Genomic DNA, 19,749 nt, shown 5'->3' with positions numbered 1-19,749 from the left:
TGTTGGGGAAGGAGTTGTCTGGAAGGTGAGAGGTCTAGGCTGGAATTTGAGTCAGTTTGAAGGCAGCATTTGTGGTTTGGCATAGCTTTGCTTACAGAGGGCAGAAAGAATATCTGTGACTCTTCCTGTTCATGGTCCTGATTCTCCCGCAGGGAACAAGAAGGGAGAGCTGTACTTTACTGGCCACTTAGATATCTGTACCAGGGGGCGGATTAGCCCTTTTGCCATCTACTCATTTGTTTGGGCTACTTTTGTAACACTGAGTGGACTTTCATTTCTGGACAGCTTTTTTTCCTTAAGAGAATTAGGATATTATCATGCCTTCATAGAAAACCATTTGCAAACCAAAGAATGGCCTTTTTTTTTGCCTCTGTGTAGTGTTATGTTCTGTAAAGTGACTCTCAGTGGGTCACATTAGGGCAAATGAGTTGCTGCTTTGAGATGGGAAGCAAAATTCCAACTCTTCACCTTCTTAGGCCATCCCAATGAATTGGGGAAGTTTGCAACTTTTTGGAACTCCTTGAGTTGAGCAATGGGAAGTAAAGCTTTCCTGAAGTGAGGAGTCTTAAACGCCAGATTCTTCTGTGCCTTCACCACTAAGGTGTTTCTGTGCTAAAGGAAATTACTTCAATAGAAAATAATTTCAGCATGGAGTGAGAGCTTCTGACCGAGACCAAGTGTTGCCAGCATTTGCTCCAGGTGCTCCTGCCAACAGCCCCTGCAGGAAGGAGCACAGCCCCCAATGCAGGTGGGCTTTGGCTCCCTCTGGCACAGAAGCCCCCCAGGAGCACAGGTCTCTGGGACAGGAGATGGGCACCTGCACTGCCAGGGCTCAGGGGGTGGCAGGGCTGCTTGGGCAGGGACTCTGCCACACCTGCTGATGTCAGTGCTCCCCAGGCCCAGGGGTCAGAGCAGCATTCCTGCCCTGGCCCACACATTCCCTGTCCATGTCACACCCACAGGTTTAGGATGGCCACCCGCTGGGACGTGTCCCAAGGAGGCCGTGCCAGCTTCTGTGGAAGGCCCCGTGCCCTTCCCAGAGCGGCTGCCTCGGCAGCCCTGGGGTCTCCTTCTGCTGCCCTGAGCCCAGAGAGCAGGGCAGCGTTTGCTGATGGTCTGAGCTGTTCCTAAAGACCCTGTCGGGCTGGCTTAGAAACCTGGGACCAGGGATTCCTTCCAGCCTGGGCCACTTTGGGTGGGCTGGGGGCGGCCCCAGGGCAGGGGGCAGTGTGTGCAGGGGCCCTTTGTGACATGGGGTAGCATGGTCAGCATAGAACGGGTGTCCAAGGGCCCTTTGTGGCACGTAGTGACATAGGAGCTGGTGGTGACAAGAGCAGGCCACAGTGCTCGGAGCAGGCAACGGGACAGGACAGCACAGAGCGGTGCCGTGAGGAGCCCCCGCACAGCGCCTTCGATCGTGTCTGACCCAGAGCCTTTCCGAGGCATTGTTCCTGCAGCTGACCTCGAGGCCAGACCGCAGGACTTGCTGACCCGTGGCCGTCCGAAGCTTCTATTCTGCACTGCCCTCAAGGGCAGAGTGTGAGATTTGGTGCCGTGGAGCTTTTCCAAGGCATTTCTCCTGCAAGTAGCTCCAGTCACTGACATGGAGCAGAGACGCCCAAAAGTGCCCAAGCTGGCCTGGGTGGAAGGGGAGGAAGAAGGCCTTGGAGCTGCCCCAGCAGAGGAGACTGAAGAGGTGGTGCCATTCCATCCACAGCGGGAGGGTGAGTGGCAGAGCTCGGCCACAGGACTGGTGCCTGCAGCCAGCTTGACCCCATGCCATGCCATGCCATGCCATGCCATGCCATGCCATGCCATGCCATGCCATGCCATGCCATGCCATGCCATGCCATGCCATGCCATGCCATGCCATGCCATGCCACCCCCTGGGGACATGCCTATGGACAGGACGGAAGAGCGGCTGGGCAGACACCCTGCAGTAGCCGTGCTCCATCCCCCTGGAGCATCCCGGAGCTCTCCCTGACTGGGGAGAGCAGGGCTGGGCTCTGTTCTCCAGCCCCTCCCGCATGCCCTCAGCTCTGCTTGTTCTTGCTCTTTGCCCGATCCAGCCCTGGAGCTCACACAAGAGCAGGAATCCAGCCGTGGCCGCTTCCGCAGAACAGCGCAGGTACCTGCAGCCACCCCTACCTGGGCTGGGCCTGCTGTCCCTGCTCAGCCGAGCACCGTGTGTGCAGCATTCCATGGAACACCCCTGGCTTCTTGACCTTCTCCTACAGTTCATCTGCAAATTCATCAAGGGCATTCAGCAGGAAGAGACCAGGGCTATGGGCACGGGCCTTAGAGCACATTCAGAGGTCCTCAAACATGAGACCAGTGCTGCCCTCCTGTGTATGCTTGTAGAGGAAGTTTTTTACAATCCAAAACAAGTAAGCAGCCTGTGGCCAGGGTTTGATCCTCCCAGGAATTGCTTGGCCTCCCAAGCCACGCCTGCTGGTCACTGGAAACCTTTGAGGCCACATGGCAGTGTGTTGGGAAGGGCAGCACTTCTCTGGAGAAGCTGGGGACATTCCTCCCTCTGGCAACTTTCCAAGTCTCCCTGTGCCTTCTCCAGGTGCCCGCCCTGGTCAGGTACATCCACCAGCGGATCATGGCAAATGATTCTGTGGAGCACAGGCTGGACAAGCCCCTGCTGGATCTCACCGAAGCACAGCCAAATGATGCAGTAATGACGCTCCTGCGTGTGTCCCCATCCTGTGACAGGTATGGGGCCCACCTGCCCAGAGGGCTCAGGGCTCCCCAGCCCATCAGCCTGTACAGCCTGTTGCAGGTGTCTGACCAACAGAGAGTTCCAGGGCCCTCTGGCTGCTCCCTTTGCCAGCCCTGGCGTGTCAGCCCCTGAGCCTGAGTGCTGCTGGCAAGGGCCAGTGGGCAGAGGCAGAGCCAGCGGTCCACCTGGGCCCCTAGAGACGCCCAGGCCCTAATGCTTTGTCTGAGACCCCCCTGAGACAGAGCTTTAACCCCATAGAGCTTCCATGGCCATGTGGAAGACTATCATGGGCTCGCCCAGGACTGCGGAGCTGGCACAGCTGGTACTCCTGGATGTGCTGGGGAGCTGGCCAGAGCACAGCACGTGCACCTCAGATGGGGACAAAACAGGTGTCTTTGCCCTGGCTGTGAGTTTCCGCAACTGGCCTTTGCTGGCCCCACGGCCGCCTATCCAGCAGCTCTCCATCTTCCTTGCCCCACTGCATCTCCCTGCCTCTGGCACTCGCCTGAAACCTGGCCCAGCTTCAGGCCCACCAAGCCCGTTGCTCCCCCTGCATCTCTCCGGGCCTCTCCCTGCCACACTTGGGCCCTGCCACACGGACACCTCAGCACTGAGCACTGTCTTGGGGGACTTTGTGCTTTGCAGGCAACCGTGGTGATGTGGAAGATCCTCCAGGAGCCTTGTGTCCCATGTGTGGTGACGGCGTATTTCCCCTGCCTCTTTGTGCATCTGCTCTTCCAAGTGTTCTTCAGCACTCTGGATGTGCCAGAGGAGGTCGATACCTTCTGGATGGGATGCCAGGAAGAGCATGGCCTTGCCACCAGCCCCAACAGGTGCTCCATCCCACTCCTCTTGTCCCTGCCACGTGGCCGGTGAAGGAGCCAGTGCTGCCAGCGTGACCTGGGCTTTGCTCTGCACGCAGGTTTGCAGTGCAGACTCTGAAGTCACTGCTCTGCCGAACGCAGCAAGAGGATGTGGTGGTGGCAATGGAACACAGGTGTGGCTGGGACACGCTGCTCTCTGTTGACACCAGCCACTATGCCGTGGGTCTGCTGGCCAGGTGAGACCCCCTTCTCCCCACTGCCTCTGACATTTGTGCTCTGTGCCCAGGTGCCCCACACAGTCCCCCTGGTTGTAGCCCAGAGAGCCTTGTCACTGAGGGACGGCCAAGCAGACTGGAAAAGGCTGGGAGAGGTGGGTGGACAAAAGGAGCCACCTCCGAAATATCCCAGGTGCACTTGCAGGATGCTGGGGAAAGACCAGACCTCTGTGAGTAAGTCCTGGGAAACATTTGTCCCCCTGGCTCACAGTCTTGGTTCCTTTTTCTCCTGCCAGGGAGATGTGCTGTGTCTCCCTACCCTCCTGTTCCCGGATTTTTCGTTACCTGCTCCGGCTGCTCAGCACACAGGAGCCACGCTGGGATCTGCCTGCCCTGGCGTTCCTTGTGGAGGTGAGCCTGATGGCCAGCACTGCCTCGCTCAGCTGCCTCCCAGCTCTCTGCCCTCTCGGAGCCACAGCTGCCTGGGACGGTGCCCGCGCCCTGTGCTGCTGCCTGGGCCCAGCCCTGTGCGGTTCTGGGCTCCTGCCGGCCGGGTCCCCTGTCACTGCCCTGTGCCTTTCAGGTCCTTGAGTTCCTGGGCTTGAGGGAATGCGATGCTGACAGAGTCTTGCAAATCTTCTCACGGTACCTGAAGAGCGAGTGCAGGGAGAGGCGTCTCCTGGCATTCAAGGCCCTCCTCAGGCTCACTGACAATCCCTTGATGGTGAGAAGGGGGCAGCAGCTGAAGCTGCACTGGGGAATGCAGTCGCTTGGGCTTGGCTGGGCTTTGGGTGCTGGGGCAGTTGCTCCCAGCTCTCCTACCTCCCCTTCAGCTGCCCGAGTGCTTTGGGACAGGCATTTGGCCTCTAGGCCCTGCACCAGCAGGGTGGAATTTCATAAACTTGTGATCCACACAGACCAGAAAAATGTGGAGCCTGACTCAAGGACTTGTGAGGCTCCTGTGGGATGAAGATGGAGAGATAGTTAAGATAAAGGTCATGGTACTCAGCTTTATAATCTTGGACAAGGACACGCCAATACCCAGCCTGATTGCACTGCAGCTGGCTGAGGCGCTCCCGCCTCTCTTTGACCACGTAAGGCTCTGTGCGCCCAGCCACAGCCACTGGGTGCTGCCCGGACACGTGGTGCCCAATGGATTTGCAGGCTTGCACCCAGCTGAGCCCCTTGCAGCCCATGCCGAGGTCATCTTTTCTTCTCTTCATTCAGAATAATAGCCAGGTGCAGCAGCTCTCCATATTGCTCTTCCAAACATTGCTGACTCTTCCACTGGAAAAGAAAATAAAGGCCCTGAAGACACAAGTGAGCCACAGCCTGCTCCCACTTTTCTTCCACTGCCATGATGGGAATTGGCATGTGGCACAGGTGAGGACTCGTGGGCTGCTGCTGTCCCCCTGGCAGGGGGCTCGGCTGCCTCCTGCCATGGCACCTGCTGGGCTGCAGCCTCCTCCAGGCCTTGGCACAGGAACGTGAATCCTGCGCCCTGGGCTGTGGGGCCATTTCTGTGTCTCTGCTACTCTCCAGGCTTCTCAGGAAACACTACATTGTTTGCTCAAGTTCCTGAAGAGGAAAGATCTAGAAAAACTGGTGACGAAGGAGAAACTCTGGATTTTCACCAACTGCCTAGTAAGGACAGCCTGCAAGCCCCAGCCTCTGCCTGGAGATGGCCCCTGAGGGCGGTGCTCAGAGTGCGGGGCTGGCAGCTGTGCCCCTGCCCGCTGCTGCACCCAGAGGCTGTGCGGGCTCTTCTCCAAACTCCTGTGGGCCCGAGCCAGGCTCCGATGCAGCCCTGGCCCAGTGGAGCTGTGGGGCGGGCCGGCACCACGGCTCCCCGGGCAGCAGCCTGCCCTCTGCACCCTCCAGAGCCCGGCAGCAGCAGCTGTTGGCCGCGCCTCAGGGCTGTGCAGGCAGGGGAGGCCGAGGCTGGACGCAGGCAGCGCCCGGCCAAGGGGCTGAGCCCTCACCAACCCTTCCCTCCTGCCGCTCTCTCCAGCTGGCAGACGACGAGGGCAGAGCAGCCGAGCACCTGCGCCGGGCCCTGCCCTACCTGCAGAGCCCACAGGAGTCCCTGCGAGTGGCGGCCATCAGGTTCATTGGTGAGCCACGAGCCCAGGCTCCCTCCCCAGCCCGCCACAGCTCGGCCCCAGCCCTGCCTGCTGCCACGGCAGCTCCACCCGGGCCCGGCGCCATCGAGCCCCGCCTGGCCACGGCGCTGCTGCCGCCCTCTCTCAGCCGTGCCCTGGGGCGGCAGCGTGAAGCAAAGGCTGGGCTGAGCCCTGCCGGGCCAGCAGGGTGTGTAGCCACAGTGCCGGCAGCAATGCTGGCAGGGAGCTGTGCCGCTGGGGCTGTGACAGGCTCTGTGTTCCCAGGGATGGCCGGGTGGAGCTTGACGGGGAAGTATCAAGAGCTGAAGCTTATCTACAGTGGTGAGTGAGGGCAGCAGGCTGGCAGCGGGGGCTGGCAAGGGGAAAGCTGCAAGCCCTGTCCCGGCTGTGGAGGGCTCTGCTCCTTGTGCGGACAAGGGCTGGCCTGGGTGGAGCACACTGAGATTTAAGGGCCATGTGGGGGATTCATGGCTGCTCTTTGGGCTGATCCCCTTGGACCCTGCTCCATCCTGGCCATGGCTAGCGCGGGCCGGGATGGCCCTGGCAGGGCGCTCTCCTCAGCTCCCTGCAGATGTGTCATCTGACCATGGCTCTGTTCCTCTCTGTTACAGCCCTGGAAGTAATGGCAAATGACATCAGCCCCTCTGTCAGCAGCCTGTCAATTCAAACTTGGCATATCCTCAGGGCATTAGACAGACCTCGATATTCCACCTTCAGGAATCTGCATGGTGAGCTCCGTGGGCCATGGAGGACAAGGCTTCGTCTGCTGGGGCTCAGCTGCCTGCGCTGCTGGAGCTCTGCACAGAGATGAGCCCAGAGGCTCTGTCTGCTGGGGCCACCTGAGCCAGCAGAGATTTTCAGTTTGTTCAAGACTGTTCTTTTCTTCTTTTTGTTTTTCTTTAGTATATAAATATAGGATGTGTTATAATAGACAGACACCCAGGATCTTTCTTTTGCTGCCAGGACCTGCAGGGCATTGAAGAAGAGGGGAAAAGGGTGCTTGTGCTCAGTGAGCTGCCCAGGTGTGCAGTGCTGCAGGAAAAATGGCCCGAAGCCTTTTGGCCTTTGGTGGTTCTGCTGAAGCCTTTGTGCTGCCAGCAGAACAGTTGGGCAGGGGTTGGAGCTGTGGGGATCCCTGCGAGAGCGGTGCCTGGAGATGGCCACAAGCCCTCTCCCAGGCAGGAACCGCTATCTGTGTCCTCCTGCCCGTGTGCTGCTCACTGCGTTGCTGAGGGCTCCAAGGTGCCTCTGGATGGGGCTCCTCTGGAGCTGCTGTGGGGCTGCGGCGCTGCTGCCGGGCAGTTTGGCCGGGCTGGGGGAGACCCTGAGGGGCTGGGGCACTGGGAAGCCGTGAGCAATTGTGTGCCAGAGGCTACAAGCAGCCCCCTGGCAGCCGCCTTGTTCCTGGCACCCGGCTGCTCTGGTGCTTCCTCAGTGGGCGGTTGGAGGGACCTCCTGGAATCAGGCATGGAACCCTGATCCCGGCCTTTCAGGGCTGTGGGGCCAGGAGTTGTGGGGCTGGGCGTGTGCCCTCCCTGTGCTCGAGACTGGAGCCCCAGGCCCCTCAGCCTTAGGCATTGAGCTCCACTGCCTGCTTGCTGAGTCTTGTTCCTGTTGCTGTGGGGGAGGCTGAGCTCTGAGCTTTAGGTGCTGTTGAGCCAGAAGAACAGCAGCGTTGAGCCCAGAGGGGCCTCAGAAAGGCCTGGACAGGGCATTCCTGGCATTCCCAGGGCAGGGACACATGGTAGTGTGGCACCTTCAGGGTGCCACACTGGCTTTGCACTGGGCCACCTCCCTGTGTGTGCAGGGCTGGCTCTTTGCTTTGCTGTGCTTGGCCTTTTGCCATCGTGCTCCTTTGGCTGCCTGCAGAGAGGGGCAGCCCTATAAGAAGGGGGAAAGGCCCTATCTCCAACATCTCAAAGGGGGAAATGGAGCTCTCCCGGCCCTCAGCCCACGCTGTAAGCAGAGCAGAGCCTTTCCCCCAGCTCTGATGGCTTTCTGCCTGCTGCTGGGCCCTGGCCACCATGACCCACTGCACTTGCTCTGAGTCACCTACAGGATGGTTGCTGCCTCTTGATTTGCTGGCGGGACGTGAGGGTCACTGAGGGAAAGGTGGGTGTCCCAGTGCTGAGGGCACACATGGGTCACTGAGCAGACTTGAGGCTTCCCCAGCAGGTTGCAGGTGCCTTATGTGTCACTGAAGGGAAGGCAGATGCCCCATGTGTGGCCGAGGTGTCATGAAGGTCTCTGAATGGCATGCAGATGCCCAGCATGCCACTGAGGGCACATGAGAGTCCCTGAGGGGAGGCGGGTGTCTGTTGTGTCCCTCAGCGTACAACGTCGGTGTTCCTGAGGGAACCCGAGCGTTCCTTGAAGGGGACACAGGCACGCCACGTGTCGCCGAGCACACATGCCGCTCGCTGAAGAGACGCCAGGGCCGCTGAGGGGACGTGGGCTCGCCCTGAGGGACACGGCAGGGCCGGGCCGGTCCCCGCTGCGCCGCGGCCGCCCGCTCCCCGCCGCAGGGAGCGTTTCCCGCCCAGGCGCGGGCGGCCCCGCCCCGCCGGTCCCCTCAGCCGCGGGCGGGAACTCCAACCCGCTGTGGCCGCCCCTCGGGGCCAGGCGCCGGGCGGCCTTCCAGAAGCCGTGGGGGAGCTGCCCTTGGGCTGCCCTGTGCTCATACCCACCGAGGAGGATGGGGCAGTGTTGTCTCAGGACTAGGGAGTGTTTCACTTTGAGAGGGGTAAAGCTGCAGTAGCTTAGAGCAAGAGAACTTCACAGCACAGGAATGCTGGAATTGCCTGGTGTCACCTGTAGGGCACGCAATGAACATTTGGGCTTTCAAGTTGAGGTAATCACTGGACTGTGAGAATAATGAAATTGGAGGTCATCTGTCGAGTACATGTAGTGGGTGGACATTTCAGCAGGAAGATTTGAGGTCATCTCTAGGGGACAAAATTACTTTTGAGGAGAAGTCTGAGTAATTTCTAGAGGACACATAGTGATCATTTTGTGACAAAACCTGAGGGAAATGTTAGGGCAAAGACAGAACATTTGGGGGGTAAAACCTCAGGTTCTCTGACTTCCCACTACCTCATCCCATGCCCCAGCAGGGGAGCTTTGCCCTCCCTGTCCCCAGCCAGCCCAGCCTGGGCACCTCGGGGGTGCCCCCACCCTCCTGCTGAGGCCCAGCCTCAAGGGCTTCTGCCGCAGGCCTGGGAGATGCTCTGGGGAAGCGCCAGAGCAGCCGGGTGCCAGGGACAAGGCGGCTGCCTGGGGGCTGCTTGTGGCCTCTGACACCCAATTGCTCAGGGCTTCCCACCGCCCTGGCTCCTCAGGGGCCTCCTGGTGTTCTGACAATTAACAGAGGTGATTTAATGGACACACCACTGGAAATAATGTTCTTATTTTACTGTCAATAAGAAGGAACCACAGTGTAAGATGATACATTCAATAAAAATGTGCGCTCGGTTTTTGTGACAAGCAAAAACAAGCAAGATAGTGCACCTAAATAAGTACTATAAGAGAGAGAGAGAGTTATTTAGAAAGAATCATTACCAATTGCCTAAATTGTTTATCATCTTGCAGATCGGCACTTGCTGGGGAGCAGCATTTTACACCAAGGACCTGGGGAACCGTTCCCAGCAATTGGGAAAATCCTAGGTCATCCATTCACCCAGAGATGAGGTTTCCAAATTTGCCCTGAAAGTGGATCCAGCTTTTATAGGCCAAAAAGAGCAATTCAACACGACTCAATTATATTTTTAGCCCAGAAACCCCTGCAGCTGATGGTATCCTTCACAGCCAGCAGGGACACAGCTAGCCCAAAGCCCAAACCTCTGCTGGGAGGGTTTCCCCTCAAATACCCTACAAACAAACCTCTATTCAAGTCAGTTGGGAAAGTTTCTTAAAGTGATACATTTCTGGCACCTAACTACACAGGGTTATGTGAAAGTTTCTGAAGCAGCTGGTTTGGAGTCAAAGAGCCAGCAATAAGAGTCCTTGTCATTTATTTGTAGCTAAATCACACTTCAGGGGACTTGAAGGAGTTTGGAACGAGTTAGAGACCAGACCTCTGAATTTTTTAGCTGTTGCAATTTCTTTTTCTTCTACATAGACAGGAAGGATGAGTTTGGCTCACATCTCCACTGCAAGGCTCAGAAGGTCACAAGACTCCTAGTTACAAGACCTTTTTAAGGATTTATTGGCCAATCAAACACTGCCAACAAGGATATTTATGTTTGTCTGGGTTTGAAAAGACAGGTGTCTGCTAAGGAAGGCAGGAGCCTCCCCTGAAATGGAAAATGTGAACCCCCTCCCTTTGAATTGTTATAAGTTTGAAATTAAGGGGCTCTAAGGCAAAGATATGGGACAAGGAATAACTTCTTTAGTAGGAAGGAAAAAAAAACCCAAAAAAACAATGCAGTAATACAAAACAACACTGGCAGAGTCAGAATATGGTCTGACTCCCTGTGTGTCAGGGTGTTGGTAGTAATCCCATTAAATGGTGGCTGCAGTTCTCCTGGAGAGACAGGTGAGGTTCTGTTAAAACAGTGATCCTGTAGAAGGGTGGAGTTTTCCTTTGAAGATCCAGTGGTGGTGTGGATTGGTCTGGTCTTCCTCTGGGAATCCAGTGGGAAAGGTGCTGTGGTGTTCCAACTGTCAGATTACATCCAGGAAAGAAATGCTAGGCTCCATCCCCTGGGTGGAGCTTCTCCCAATGGGATGATATAATTTTATCAGTCATGCAGTCAGCACCTGCAGAGCCCGGCTGCAAGGAGAGAAAGCAGAAACCGCCCATCAGCTGAAGGCTCCTGTGCCCTTGTCCCAGCCGCCCATGGTGCCCAGGCCATGCTGGCCATGCTCAGAGCGGTGCCCAGAGCTGCCCATCACTGCTGCTTTTGGCAGCAGGGCAGGAGGGCAGGACGTGTGCCCAGCCTGCAGCCAGCCAGGGCACATCCACCTCCTCAGCAGCTGCCCAGAGCAGGAGGCTCCTGTGCTCGCTGCCATCTCCCAGAAGCTCTGATCCCACCATGCCAGGCAGACAGGGACCCACCTCACGCCCTCCCCTGCTGGAAGAAAAGCTGGTCCCAAACGATGTCCTCAGCCTTCTCCAAGGGCACGGCCCATCCACACTGCAGCTGGTCCCAAGAACTTCCTGATCCAGACTGGACCCAACCTATAAGGCTTCATCTAGAAAAACAAACAACAAATTATTGAAAATAGATTACAGACAAAAAGGGGAAACAAGAAAAAAGGTAAAAAAATCTTATCTCTGCCAGGGCCTTGAGGAAGGCCCACCCCCTGCATGCAAGGAAAAACCCACACACGGTTGAGGGAAGCCCAGGCTTTCTCCCTTCCCCCCTGCACTGCCCCCCACAATAACGCTGATCCCAAAGCAAACAAGGGCAGTGGAGCAGCCCAAGCCCTTCCTTGCCTGCACAGCAAAGCAGCCTCAGCACAGGTTCTGGAGTCCCACCTCTGCTCCCACCATGGGGTTTGTTTGTGTCGGGCTGGCTGCCCCAGCCCGGGGCACAGTGGGGGCTGGGGGCTGTTGGCAGGGCCAGGAGCCCACTCCCATTTCGTACCCAGCCCAGCCCATCCCCCCAGCCCTGCCAAAACCAGCTGGGCAGGCGACTGAAGGATCAGCTGCATCTGCCCCAGCAAAGGGGGAACCTTTGGTTCCCTGCCACGCTGTGCAATGCCCAAATCTGGGAGCATCCCCCTGGGTGTGGACTCATCTGCAAATTTGCTGTGGAGCCTGGCTTTGAAGAAGGTGCCACAATCAAAGTCCATCATCTTCAGCTGGCCAGTGGCCAGGTCCAGGAAGAGGTTGCCATCCTTGATGTCATCCTCACTGTCTCCAGCAGCAGCAGTCCCACCTGGTACAGCTTCTCCAGGGGCTCCTTCTCCTTCCCTGGGGTGAGACCAGGCTCTCAGGTTCTGCCCAAGGCCCCAGCTGTCAGGGAACCAGGACAAGCAAAACCAGCTCAGATGGTGGCCACCAGTGCTGGGCAGAGCAGCTCAGCTCCAGCACAAGGGCTGTGTGTTCCCATCTGATGAGCCCTGGGCAGTGACACGGGCAGGACAAAAAATTCTGGCTTCCTTTGCTTCTGACTGCCAAGGCATGTGTGGAGCTGTAACTTACCAGGGCCCTGCATCACAGTGTGCCTGTGGCTCTCTCTCTTCTTCTAGGGCAGATGAATATCCTGCATCCAAGGATGACAGAGCAGCTCTTCTAATGAGGGCCTTTCCAAGTCCAGCATGGATAAACACCGCCTGATCAGATCTTGGCACTCTGGGCAGAGAAACCAAAAACCGCTGGTCAGTTGGAGAAGGCTCCTGTTGGCTTTGCCCCACTATTCCCGTGCCCAGGCCATGCTGGATGTGCTCAGAGCTGGGCCTAAGCTTTCCCATCCATTCCCTGGTTTGGAGGAGAGCAGGGGAGCAGGACATGTGCCACCTCCTCAGCAGCTGCCAGAGCAGGATGCTCAAAAGCCCGCTGCTGTCTCCCAGCACCGGTATTCCCCCCTGCCCAGAGATGAGGATCCACCTTGAGAGAGCCCTTGTGGCAGCGAGAGCTGATGGTCCCAGCTGATGTTTTGGCCCCTCCAGAAAGGGTGCTCCGCACAGACCATCTGGTGCAGCAGGATGCCCAGGGACCAGATGGTAGCTGGCCTGCCATAGTACCAGCCAAAGTGGGTCCATTCCGGGGGGCTGTATGACCGTGTTCCTATGGAATACAGATGGAGTTCATCAGGGGGATGCTGCTGCTCCCAGAGCCTGGCCCCAGCATCCCTGCTCCAGTGGCACATGGGGTGTGACACACTGCCCTCTCACCAGCACCTGGGACTTGTGTAACGACTTGGGGTTGGAAAAGAAGCCACTGGGGTTGGAAGAGGGCAGTGGAAGCCCTGGCAAGGCCGCACCATAACAAGGGAGAAACCACTCAGTGCTGGGGGAAAAACCATGCCTGCATCCTCCCTGCCTGCATTGCTCCAAAAAACATTATGAACCCACAACAAAGCAGGCGAGTGGAGCAGTCCAAGCCCTTTCTCACCTGCACACCTAACTGGCTGGGGCAGTGGTTCCGACCCCCCCTCTCTGCTACCCCCACCCAAGGGTGGTTTTGCTGGGCTGGCTGCCCCAGCCCCAGTCCTGGGCAGAGTGGTGGGCAAAGGCTGCCTGCAGGGCTGGAAGCTGGCTCCACACCCAGCCCTGCTCAAAAGCAACTTGGCTGAAGTCTCAGTGTCATGAAGGGCTGTAGAAGGGAGAATCCCCACTGCCACACCCAGCTTGGGCTGTGAGATGTTGGGCCATGAGGTGCTGGGACCAGGAGCACACCCTGTGTGGGCTCACCTGCAAAGTGAGTGTAGGCTGTGTCCTGCAGGTAGGTGCCACAGCCAAAGTCAATCCATTTGGCCTGTCTGGTGTCCAGGTCAACCAGGATGTTCTCTGGTTTGATGTCCCTGTGCAGGACCCTACAGCTGGTGCAGTGCTGCACGGCCTCCAGCACCTGGCGGAACAGCTCCCGCGCCACCTCCTTGGGCAGGAACCCCTGTACCCAAATGAAATGCTGCAGGTCCTGACACCGCTCCGGGCGCTCCAGCACCATCAAGACGTCGTTGGGGAGCTCAAGCCACTCCAGCAGCTGGACCACACCAGGGAAGCCAGTGGACACCTTGGCCAGCAGCACGATCTCCAGGGGTGCGCTGGTGCCGTCGGGCTGCGGGAGGAGCACGATGCCGTCAGTGGGGCTGATGCCGTGCCGGGGCTCAGGAAGCCCTCAGCCAGCCTGGGATGCTCTGTGCCCTGCGCTGGCCCCATGCCCGTGCTCCCTCGACGCGTCCTGGAAGCTTCCACCCTGTCGGGCCTCGGCTCATCCCCGCCCGGCACGGCCCGGCTGCTCCCGCTGGCCCCGCTCACTCACCAGCTCGCCCCAGTGCCGGACGCGCTTCCGGGGCACCCTTTGGATGGCCACCTGCAAGCCAAGGGCAGCAGCGGGCTGAGTTCGCCGCCCGCCTTGCTCAGCCCCATCCTCCGCCCTCCTCCTCCTCCGCCCTCTCCTCCTCCTCCTCCTGCGCCTGCCGCTCACCTGGGCGCTGTCCGAGAGCCGCGTGGCCGCGAAGACACTGCCGAAGCCGCCGCGCCCCAGCAGCGAGCCCAGCCGGTACTGCTCCTTCAGGCCCTGCTGCACCTTCCCTGCCGGCGGGACGCGGCTGTCAGCGCTCGGCCCGGGGCCGGCAACGGCCTCCGAGCGCCCCTCAAGCGCCTCAGGCCGGCCATCCCCAGGCGTTCGCTCCCTGCAGTGGGACAGCGGCGGCTCGGGGCCGGCGGCCGCGCTGACGAGCGGCAGAGTTTCGGCCGGGCAAGCGGCAGCGGAGGCGGCGGGTGCGGCCGCACCGCCTGTGCCCTCCGCGGGGCCCGGGAGGGGCCAGGGCCGGGGCCGGGGCCGGGGCCGGGGCCAGGCTCGGGCCAGGCGGAGCCAAAGGGAGGCGATGCCACCCCAGCCCCAGGCACGGATGCCCGCCCAGCAGCGCCACCGCCAGTACGGCCAGAGCCGGGCGGAGGCGAGACCGCGGCGGGACGCTGGGGCCGGGGACGGGACAGCCCCACCCGGGGCCGGGGGCGGCCTGGGTGCATGGCCCGACCGGGCATGGGGAGAGAGACTGGGCGAGGAGGGGACCTCGGGAAAGGGAGACCGGGACAGGGAGAGACAAGCGGGACTGCGGGACAAGCGGGACTGCGGGAGAGGACAAGCAAGAGGGGCTCGGCAAAGTCGCTGCTTTCACTGCTGCTTTCGCTGCTGCTGCTGCCGCTGCAACTGAAGCGCCGGGGCCGTTTGTCCCCGTGTCCGTTTGCCCGTTGCCCACTCGCCCCCGCGCCGAGCCCCGCGCTCCCCGGGGGCAGCCCCTGAGCCTGTCCAAACACGGGAACTTGGCCGTGTTCAGCCAAGACCCAGAGTCTGCACTCCTGCCCAGCGGCACAGGAATCCCCTCAGTCCCTGCTGTGCATTGTCCCTGCTGAAGGTCAAACACTATCGGAGCGCATTCCCTGAATGCTGAATTTGTACGTGACCCACGCACTGCACTTACCTCTCCAGCATTGCTTTCCAAAGAAAACCAGGGGAAGGCAAACTGTGTGTAGCTCATGGTATTTGACAGTGTCTACAACTTGCCAAGTCATTGATCTTAGAAGTGAGATCCATTTGGAATTAATGGATGGAGAAGTAGTGCAAGATGGAAAAGGGGAGCATAAAAAGAAATCGAGTAAAACATCTCAGATGGTTTCTTTCTGTTTTCTTTGAATTTCTTACAAGCTCTTTCAGTTTTCCCATCATCTGCTCCTCAGTCCTCTTTGCTCTTTCCAAGAATCTTTCCTGGAGAACGAGGTGCAGCTTCTGTCACAAGATGTGCCACCAACTGCAGCTCCTCTTGGCTTTCCACACTGTGCGTGCAGCACGACTCTTGCAGCAAAGCAGGACAAATATTTGAAGAACTTGACAGCTTCTTCTTTCTTCTCCTTGTGGGCTGGGCAGTTATGCCATTGGTGAGGTTTTCAATGTTACTGTTCTACCCTTTGAAAACATGATGGGCTACCAGGAATTGTTAGGGAATGCAAACCTGACTGAATGCAGAGTAAGAACCTCCAGAGCCTGCAGCCAGAAATGGAGAGCTGTGGGATAATCGTTCCAACATGCCCATGGACATACTGAAAGTGATCTAGAAGATGAAAATGGGCTGACAGAGGGAGTTTGTTTCAGTGTTCAGTTCAGATGCTTCTCCATCTCATGCATTGATATGAATCAAGAGTACAGTCAGTTCATGAAAAGTACCAGAACATGCTGGACCTGTCAGGAGATGACTGGAAGAATTTGAAAAGGAAAAATGCATGGAATGACTTGGCAAACTTTGTCTCTAAGAAGGGTCATTTTTTTCCTAATAATTTCTGATCAATTCCCTCTGCTTTTGTGCTTCCTAACAAGTCCATTTTCATCCCAGATTGCCCATGAAATGGCAGCCCTGAGCTTGTGGAAGTGCCTGAAAGATGCCCTGTTCCTCTGCAGGGGCCCTGAGGCTGAAGCAGGAGCCTGAGCTCTCTCTGGGGAAGCCTCCTCCGAGCTGGAATTTGTGCCGTGCTGGGAGAGGAGGAGGAGGGGGAGAGCGCTGGCGCTGTGTGGCAGGAGCAGGAGGTTTGGGCCGCAGGACATTCCGTCTGCGCCGCTGCCCCGCAATGGGCGGCCGTGCCCGGGGCTCTGGGCCTGGCCCCGCGTGCGCTGAGCTCCCGACACTGCGGGAGCTCCCCGGGCTGGGCTCAGCTTCCCGCTGGGACTGGGCAGCAGGCTGGGCTCCAGCTGGGATCAGCAGCAGCTGGAAATACCTCTGCGCATCTCCACTTCTTCTGCTGCTGCTGATCAGAAGAAAAATGGAGCGGGTCAAGAAGTTCTGGTTTCTCTTCCTCCTGGTGGATTTTTTCATTTGATTTGACACTTGAGAGGCAATTTCTGTGATTTTATTTCAGCAGCAGCAGCAACAGGGCCATGTTTGAGCACTGCAAATGTGGTCTGTGTGGCTTTAATTCTCCTTGACTTAGTGCTCAGGGACTTTAGAGGGTTTCAAGATCTGCTAATCATGATGCCTGTGACCAAAAGCCTGAGTTCACCTTCTGCCAGCCGGGGGTCTATGTACAAAATCACAAACAGGACCAGACTGCTGAGGAATGTGTCTCGAGGTGTTTATTTTCCAGCATCAGTCTCATTACATGGTTAGGACAATGGGAAGATGCCGGCAGTTTGTGTCCTCGGCAGCAGACAAAGAACTCAATGTTACAACTTACTTTAAGAGTTTTTTGACCAATCACGCAAAGTAAAGCATATTGACAGTAGTTCTATCCAACCATTATAAGCACACGTACCTTCGGTTGAAACAATGTCTGATTATTTCGAATACAATACCTGCTTGTGACCACAACACTCAGAGCTCATTTATTAAGCTCAGTACTTCCTAATATCAGGCTAGATATACTTTTCTGCAGCTTAGGGAGTTTTTCTAGCCATGCGTTAGTACACAAACTATTGTTCTATTTTGTCCTTACTTTCCCACTTCTTATTTAACTTTTCTGCTGCCCTATCTCATGGTTACAGCTTAGCTCTAATCACAGTTCGGCTGTCTCTGAGGCCTGCCTTTTGCAGCTTTCCCAAAACCCTCTGATTTTAAGGATTCCCACATTCACCGTCACGAAAGCACTCTGGGTAGCACTGATCAAAAAGGCAATTGCAGTTTTACAGATAAATTTCAAGTGGCAAGAGCAGCCATGATCTCCAATTGCCAAGGCAAAGGCAGCAGCAGCCTCCTGCTGTCACCTCAGGGTGAGTAAAGCAGTGCTGAAAACAGCGCTGGAACCTGATCCTTTCTTTCTCTGAGGGCTGGGTTAGGGCAGCACAGGCGGGCCCTGCTGTCGTGGTTTGAGAGGAAATAGTTTTTTTGGGATGGTGTGGTCACGCCAATCGGTGTCCAGATTTTAATATTGGCACCTGGTTTGTCCACTGAGGGCATGGATACGCCTCTGAGAACACAGGGGTTAAAAGCTGTGAACTCCCACTGGAAGTTCCTTTTTTGAGTTCCGGCCCTGGACCAAAGGAGACCTCTCCCCTGTCCAGCTCCTAGCTGGGCAGGGGGGAGGGGAGCCATGTGGCCGGAGGGAGGTAGGCCAGGCCTGGGCCGAAGGGTGGAGGAGCATTGCACTGCGAGGGCTTCGGGCAGCCATCCCCCATTTCCCCCCCGGAGGGAGAGAGAGAGAGCAGCCTGTGCCTGTGATAGCGCGGCTGGAGTGAAGGAGAAGGGGGGGTGCCCAGCAGGGCAGCCAGCCGTGGGAGTTCATGAACCAAACCGGCAGAGCCTGGGACTTTTAACCCTTCTTGGGACGATGGAAACCTTGCAAATGCTGATTCCTCCTGGAGCTGGTGAGATTGAGAGAAGTTGAGAAGAATTCTAGGTGGGAGGAGATGATGGAGTGGCTTTTGGCTGGACTTTTCTTGGATAGCTATGGACAGAACCCTTGAGTTCCTGTGACACAGAGACTGCATCCTAGGGGGAGGCAATGGCTCAGAGCCAGGAGAGTGCGGTGATGTGAAGGTGTGTGAACAGAGACGAAGGGTGGAGGGGGGTTGTGGTGGTGCCCTCCGTCTTTGATGAAGAAGAAGAGGAAGATGATCTCTGTTCGAGAGACCCCTCAGCCCCAGGGGGTGAAACATGGGGGGGACAGGTGTCCCAAAAGGAGAGGGACTGTGCTCTTTTTTGGAACTGGACAAAGCATCCTTAAAGGGAAAAACCCTAGAAGCAGCTCTGGTCCATGTGCAGTGGTGAGAGCACTGGACATGGAAGGAAGAGGTCACGATGGCAAAATGTTCTCCGGGCGGTGCCACACGTGACACGGAAACACGAGAAGTTTCGACTGTTTCCTGGGTGAAGTCTGTAGTGCAAGAGGGACTCCTCTCTTCTCAAAGAACTGAGAATTGATTATCCAAAGGGTGGCAGCGGAATTAAGAAATTTGGTGGGGGGAGGAGGAGGAAATTTGGAAGGTTTTCATCCCGTGTTCTGTGTGGTTTTTTTTTCCCTGTAGTTCTATGTTAATAAAGTTTTTTTTTCCTTTCAATCATAAGTTAGAGCCTGCTCTTCTCTGTCTCTGATCACATCTCACAGCAGATACCAGGAAAAGAGGTTTTCTCATGGAAGCACTGGCATTTCGCCAGGCTCAGACCATGACATTTTTGGTTCCCTGGTCCGGGAAATCGACTTTTGAGCGAGTGATAAAGTAAACTGTGAGATGTGATCAAGAAGAATAAGAGCAAAGCATGTATTAGGTTAAGATAGATTAGTAGAGGTTTTATTGTTCAAGTAGAAGTTTGTTTATTGTAATTTTGATAATATTTTTAGAAATATGTGTTCTCAGAGGCGAAGGGTGGAATGTCGTGGTTTGAGAGGAAATAGTTTTTTTGGGATGGTGTGGTCACGCCAATCGGTGTCCAGATTTTAATATTGGCACCTGGTTTGTCCACTGAGGGCATGGATACGCCTCTGAGAACACAGGGGTTAAAAGCTGTGAACTCCCACTGGAAGTTCCTTTTTTGAGTTCCGGCCCTGGACCAAAGGAGACCTCTCCCCTGTCCAGCTCCTAGCTGGGCAGGGGGGAGGGGAGCCATGTGGCCGGAGGGAGGTAGGCCAGGCCTGGGCCGAAGGGTGGAGGAGCATTGCACTGCGAGGGCTTCGGGCAGCCATCCCCCATTCCCCCCCCGGAGGGAGAGAGAGAGAGAGCAGCCTGTGCCTGTGATAGCGCGGCTGGAGTGAAGGAGAAGGGGGGGTGCCCAGCAGGGCAGCCAGCCGTGGGAGTTCATGAACCAAACCGGCAGAGCCTGGGACTTTTAACCCTTCTTGGGACGATGGAAACCTTGCAAATGCTGATTCCTCCTGGAGCTGGTGAGATTGAGAGAAGTTGAGAAGAATTCTAGGTGGGAGGAGATGATGGAGTGGCTTTTGGCTGGACTTTTCTTGGATAGCTATGGACAGAACCCTTGAGTTCCTGTGACACAGAGACTGCATCCTAGGGGGAGGCAATGGCTCAGAGCCAGGAGAGTGCGGTGATGTGAAGGTGTGTGAACAGAGACGAAGGGTGGAGGGGGGTTGTGGTGGTGCCCTCCGTCTTTGATGAAGAAGAAGAGGAAGATGATCTCTGTTCGAGAGACCCCTCAGCCCCAGGGGGTGAAACATGGGGGGGACAGGTGTCCCAAAAGGAGAGGGACTGTGCTCTTTTTTGGAACTGGACAAAGCATCCTTAAAGGGAAAAACCCTAGAAGCAGCTC

General features: G+C 57.1%; 1 protein-coding gene and 1 long non-coding RNA gene across 2 annotated transcripts; one reads left to right on the top strand and one right to left on the bottom strand.

Moving 5' to 3' along the window:
* Positions 1–5,987: 5,987 nt before the first annotated feature.
* On the top strand, positions 5,988–6,826 carry LOC132334701 (uncharacterized). The gene is made up of 2 exons (XR_009488441.1): positions 5,988–6,211; positions 6,502–6,826. It is a non-coding gene; the product is annotated as an uncharacterized LOC132334701 (long non-coding RNA).
* A 5,255-nt stretch (positions 6,827–12,081) lies between these two features.
* Positions 12,082–14,548, bottom strand: LOC132335058 (serine/threonine-protein kinase pim-1-like). The gene is given in 6 exon segments (XM_059861176.1): positions 12,082–12,188; positions 12,444–12,623; positions 13,250–13,616; positions 13,821–13,871; positions 13,986–14,482; positions 14,485–14,548. Coding segments are annotated over 6 exon segments (1,266 nt in total).
* Positions 14,549–19,749: the final 5,201 nt, after the last annotated feature.

This window comes from Haemorhous mexicanus, chromosome 16 (assembly GCF_027477595.1).
Source record: "Haemorhous mexicanus isolate bHaeMex1 chromosome 16, bHaeMex1.pri, whole genome shotgun sequence".
NCBI classification, from domain to species: Eukaryota; Metazoa; Chordata; class Aves; order Passeriformes; family Fringillidae; genus Haemorhous; species Haemorhous mexicanus.
The sequence above is the reverse complement of the archived record's forward strand: the minus strand, read 5'-3'. Positions and strand labels throughout refer to the sequence as shown.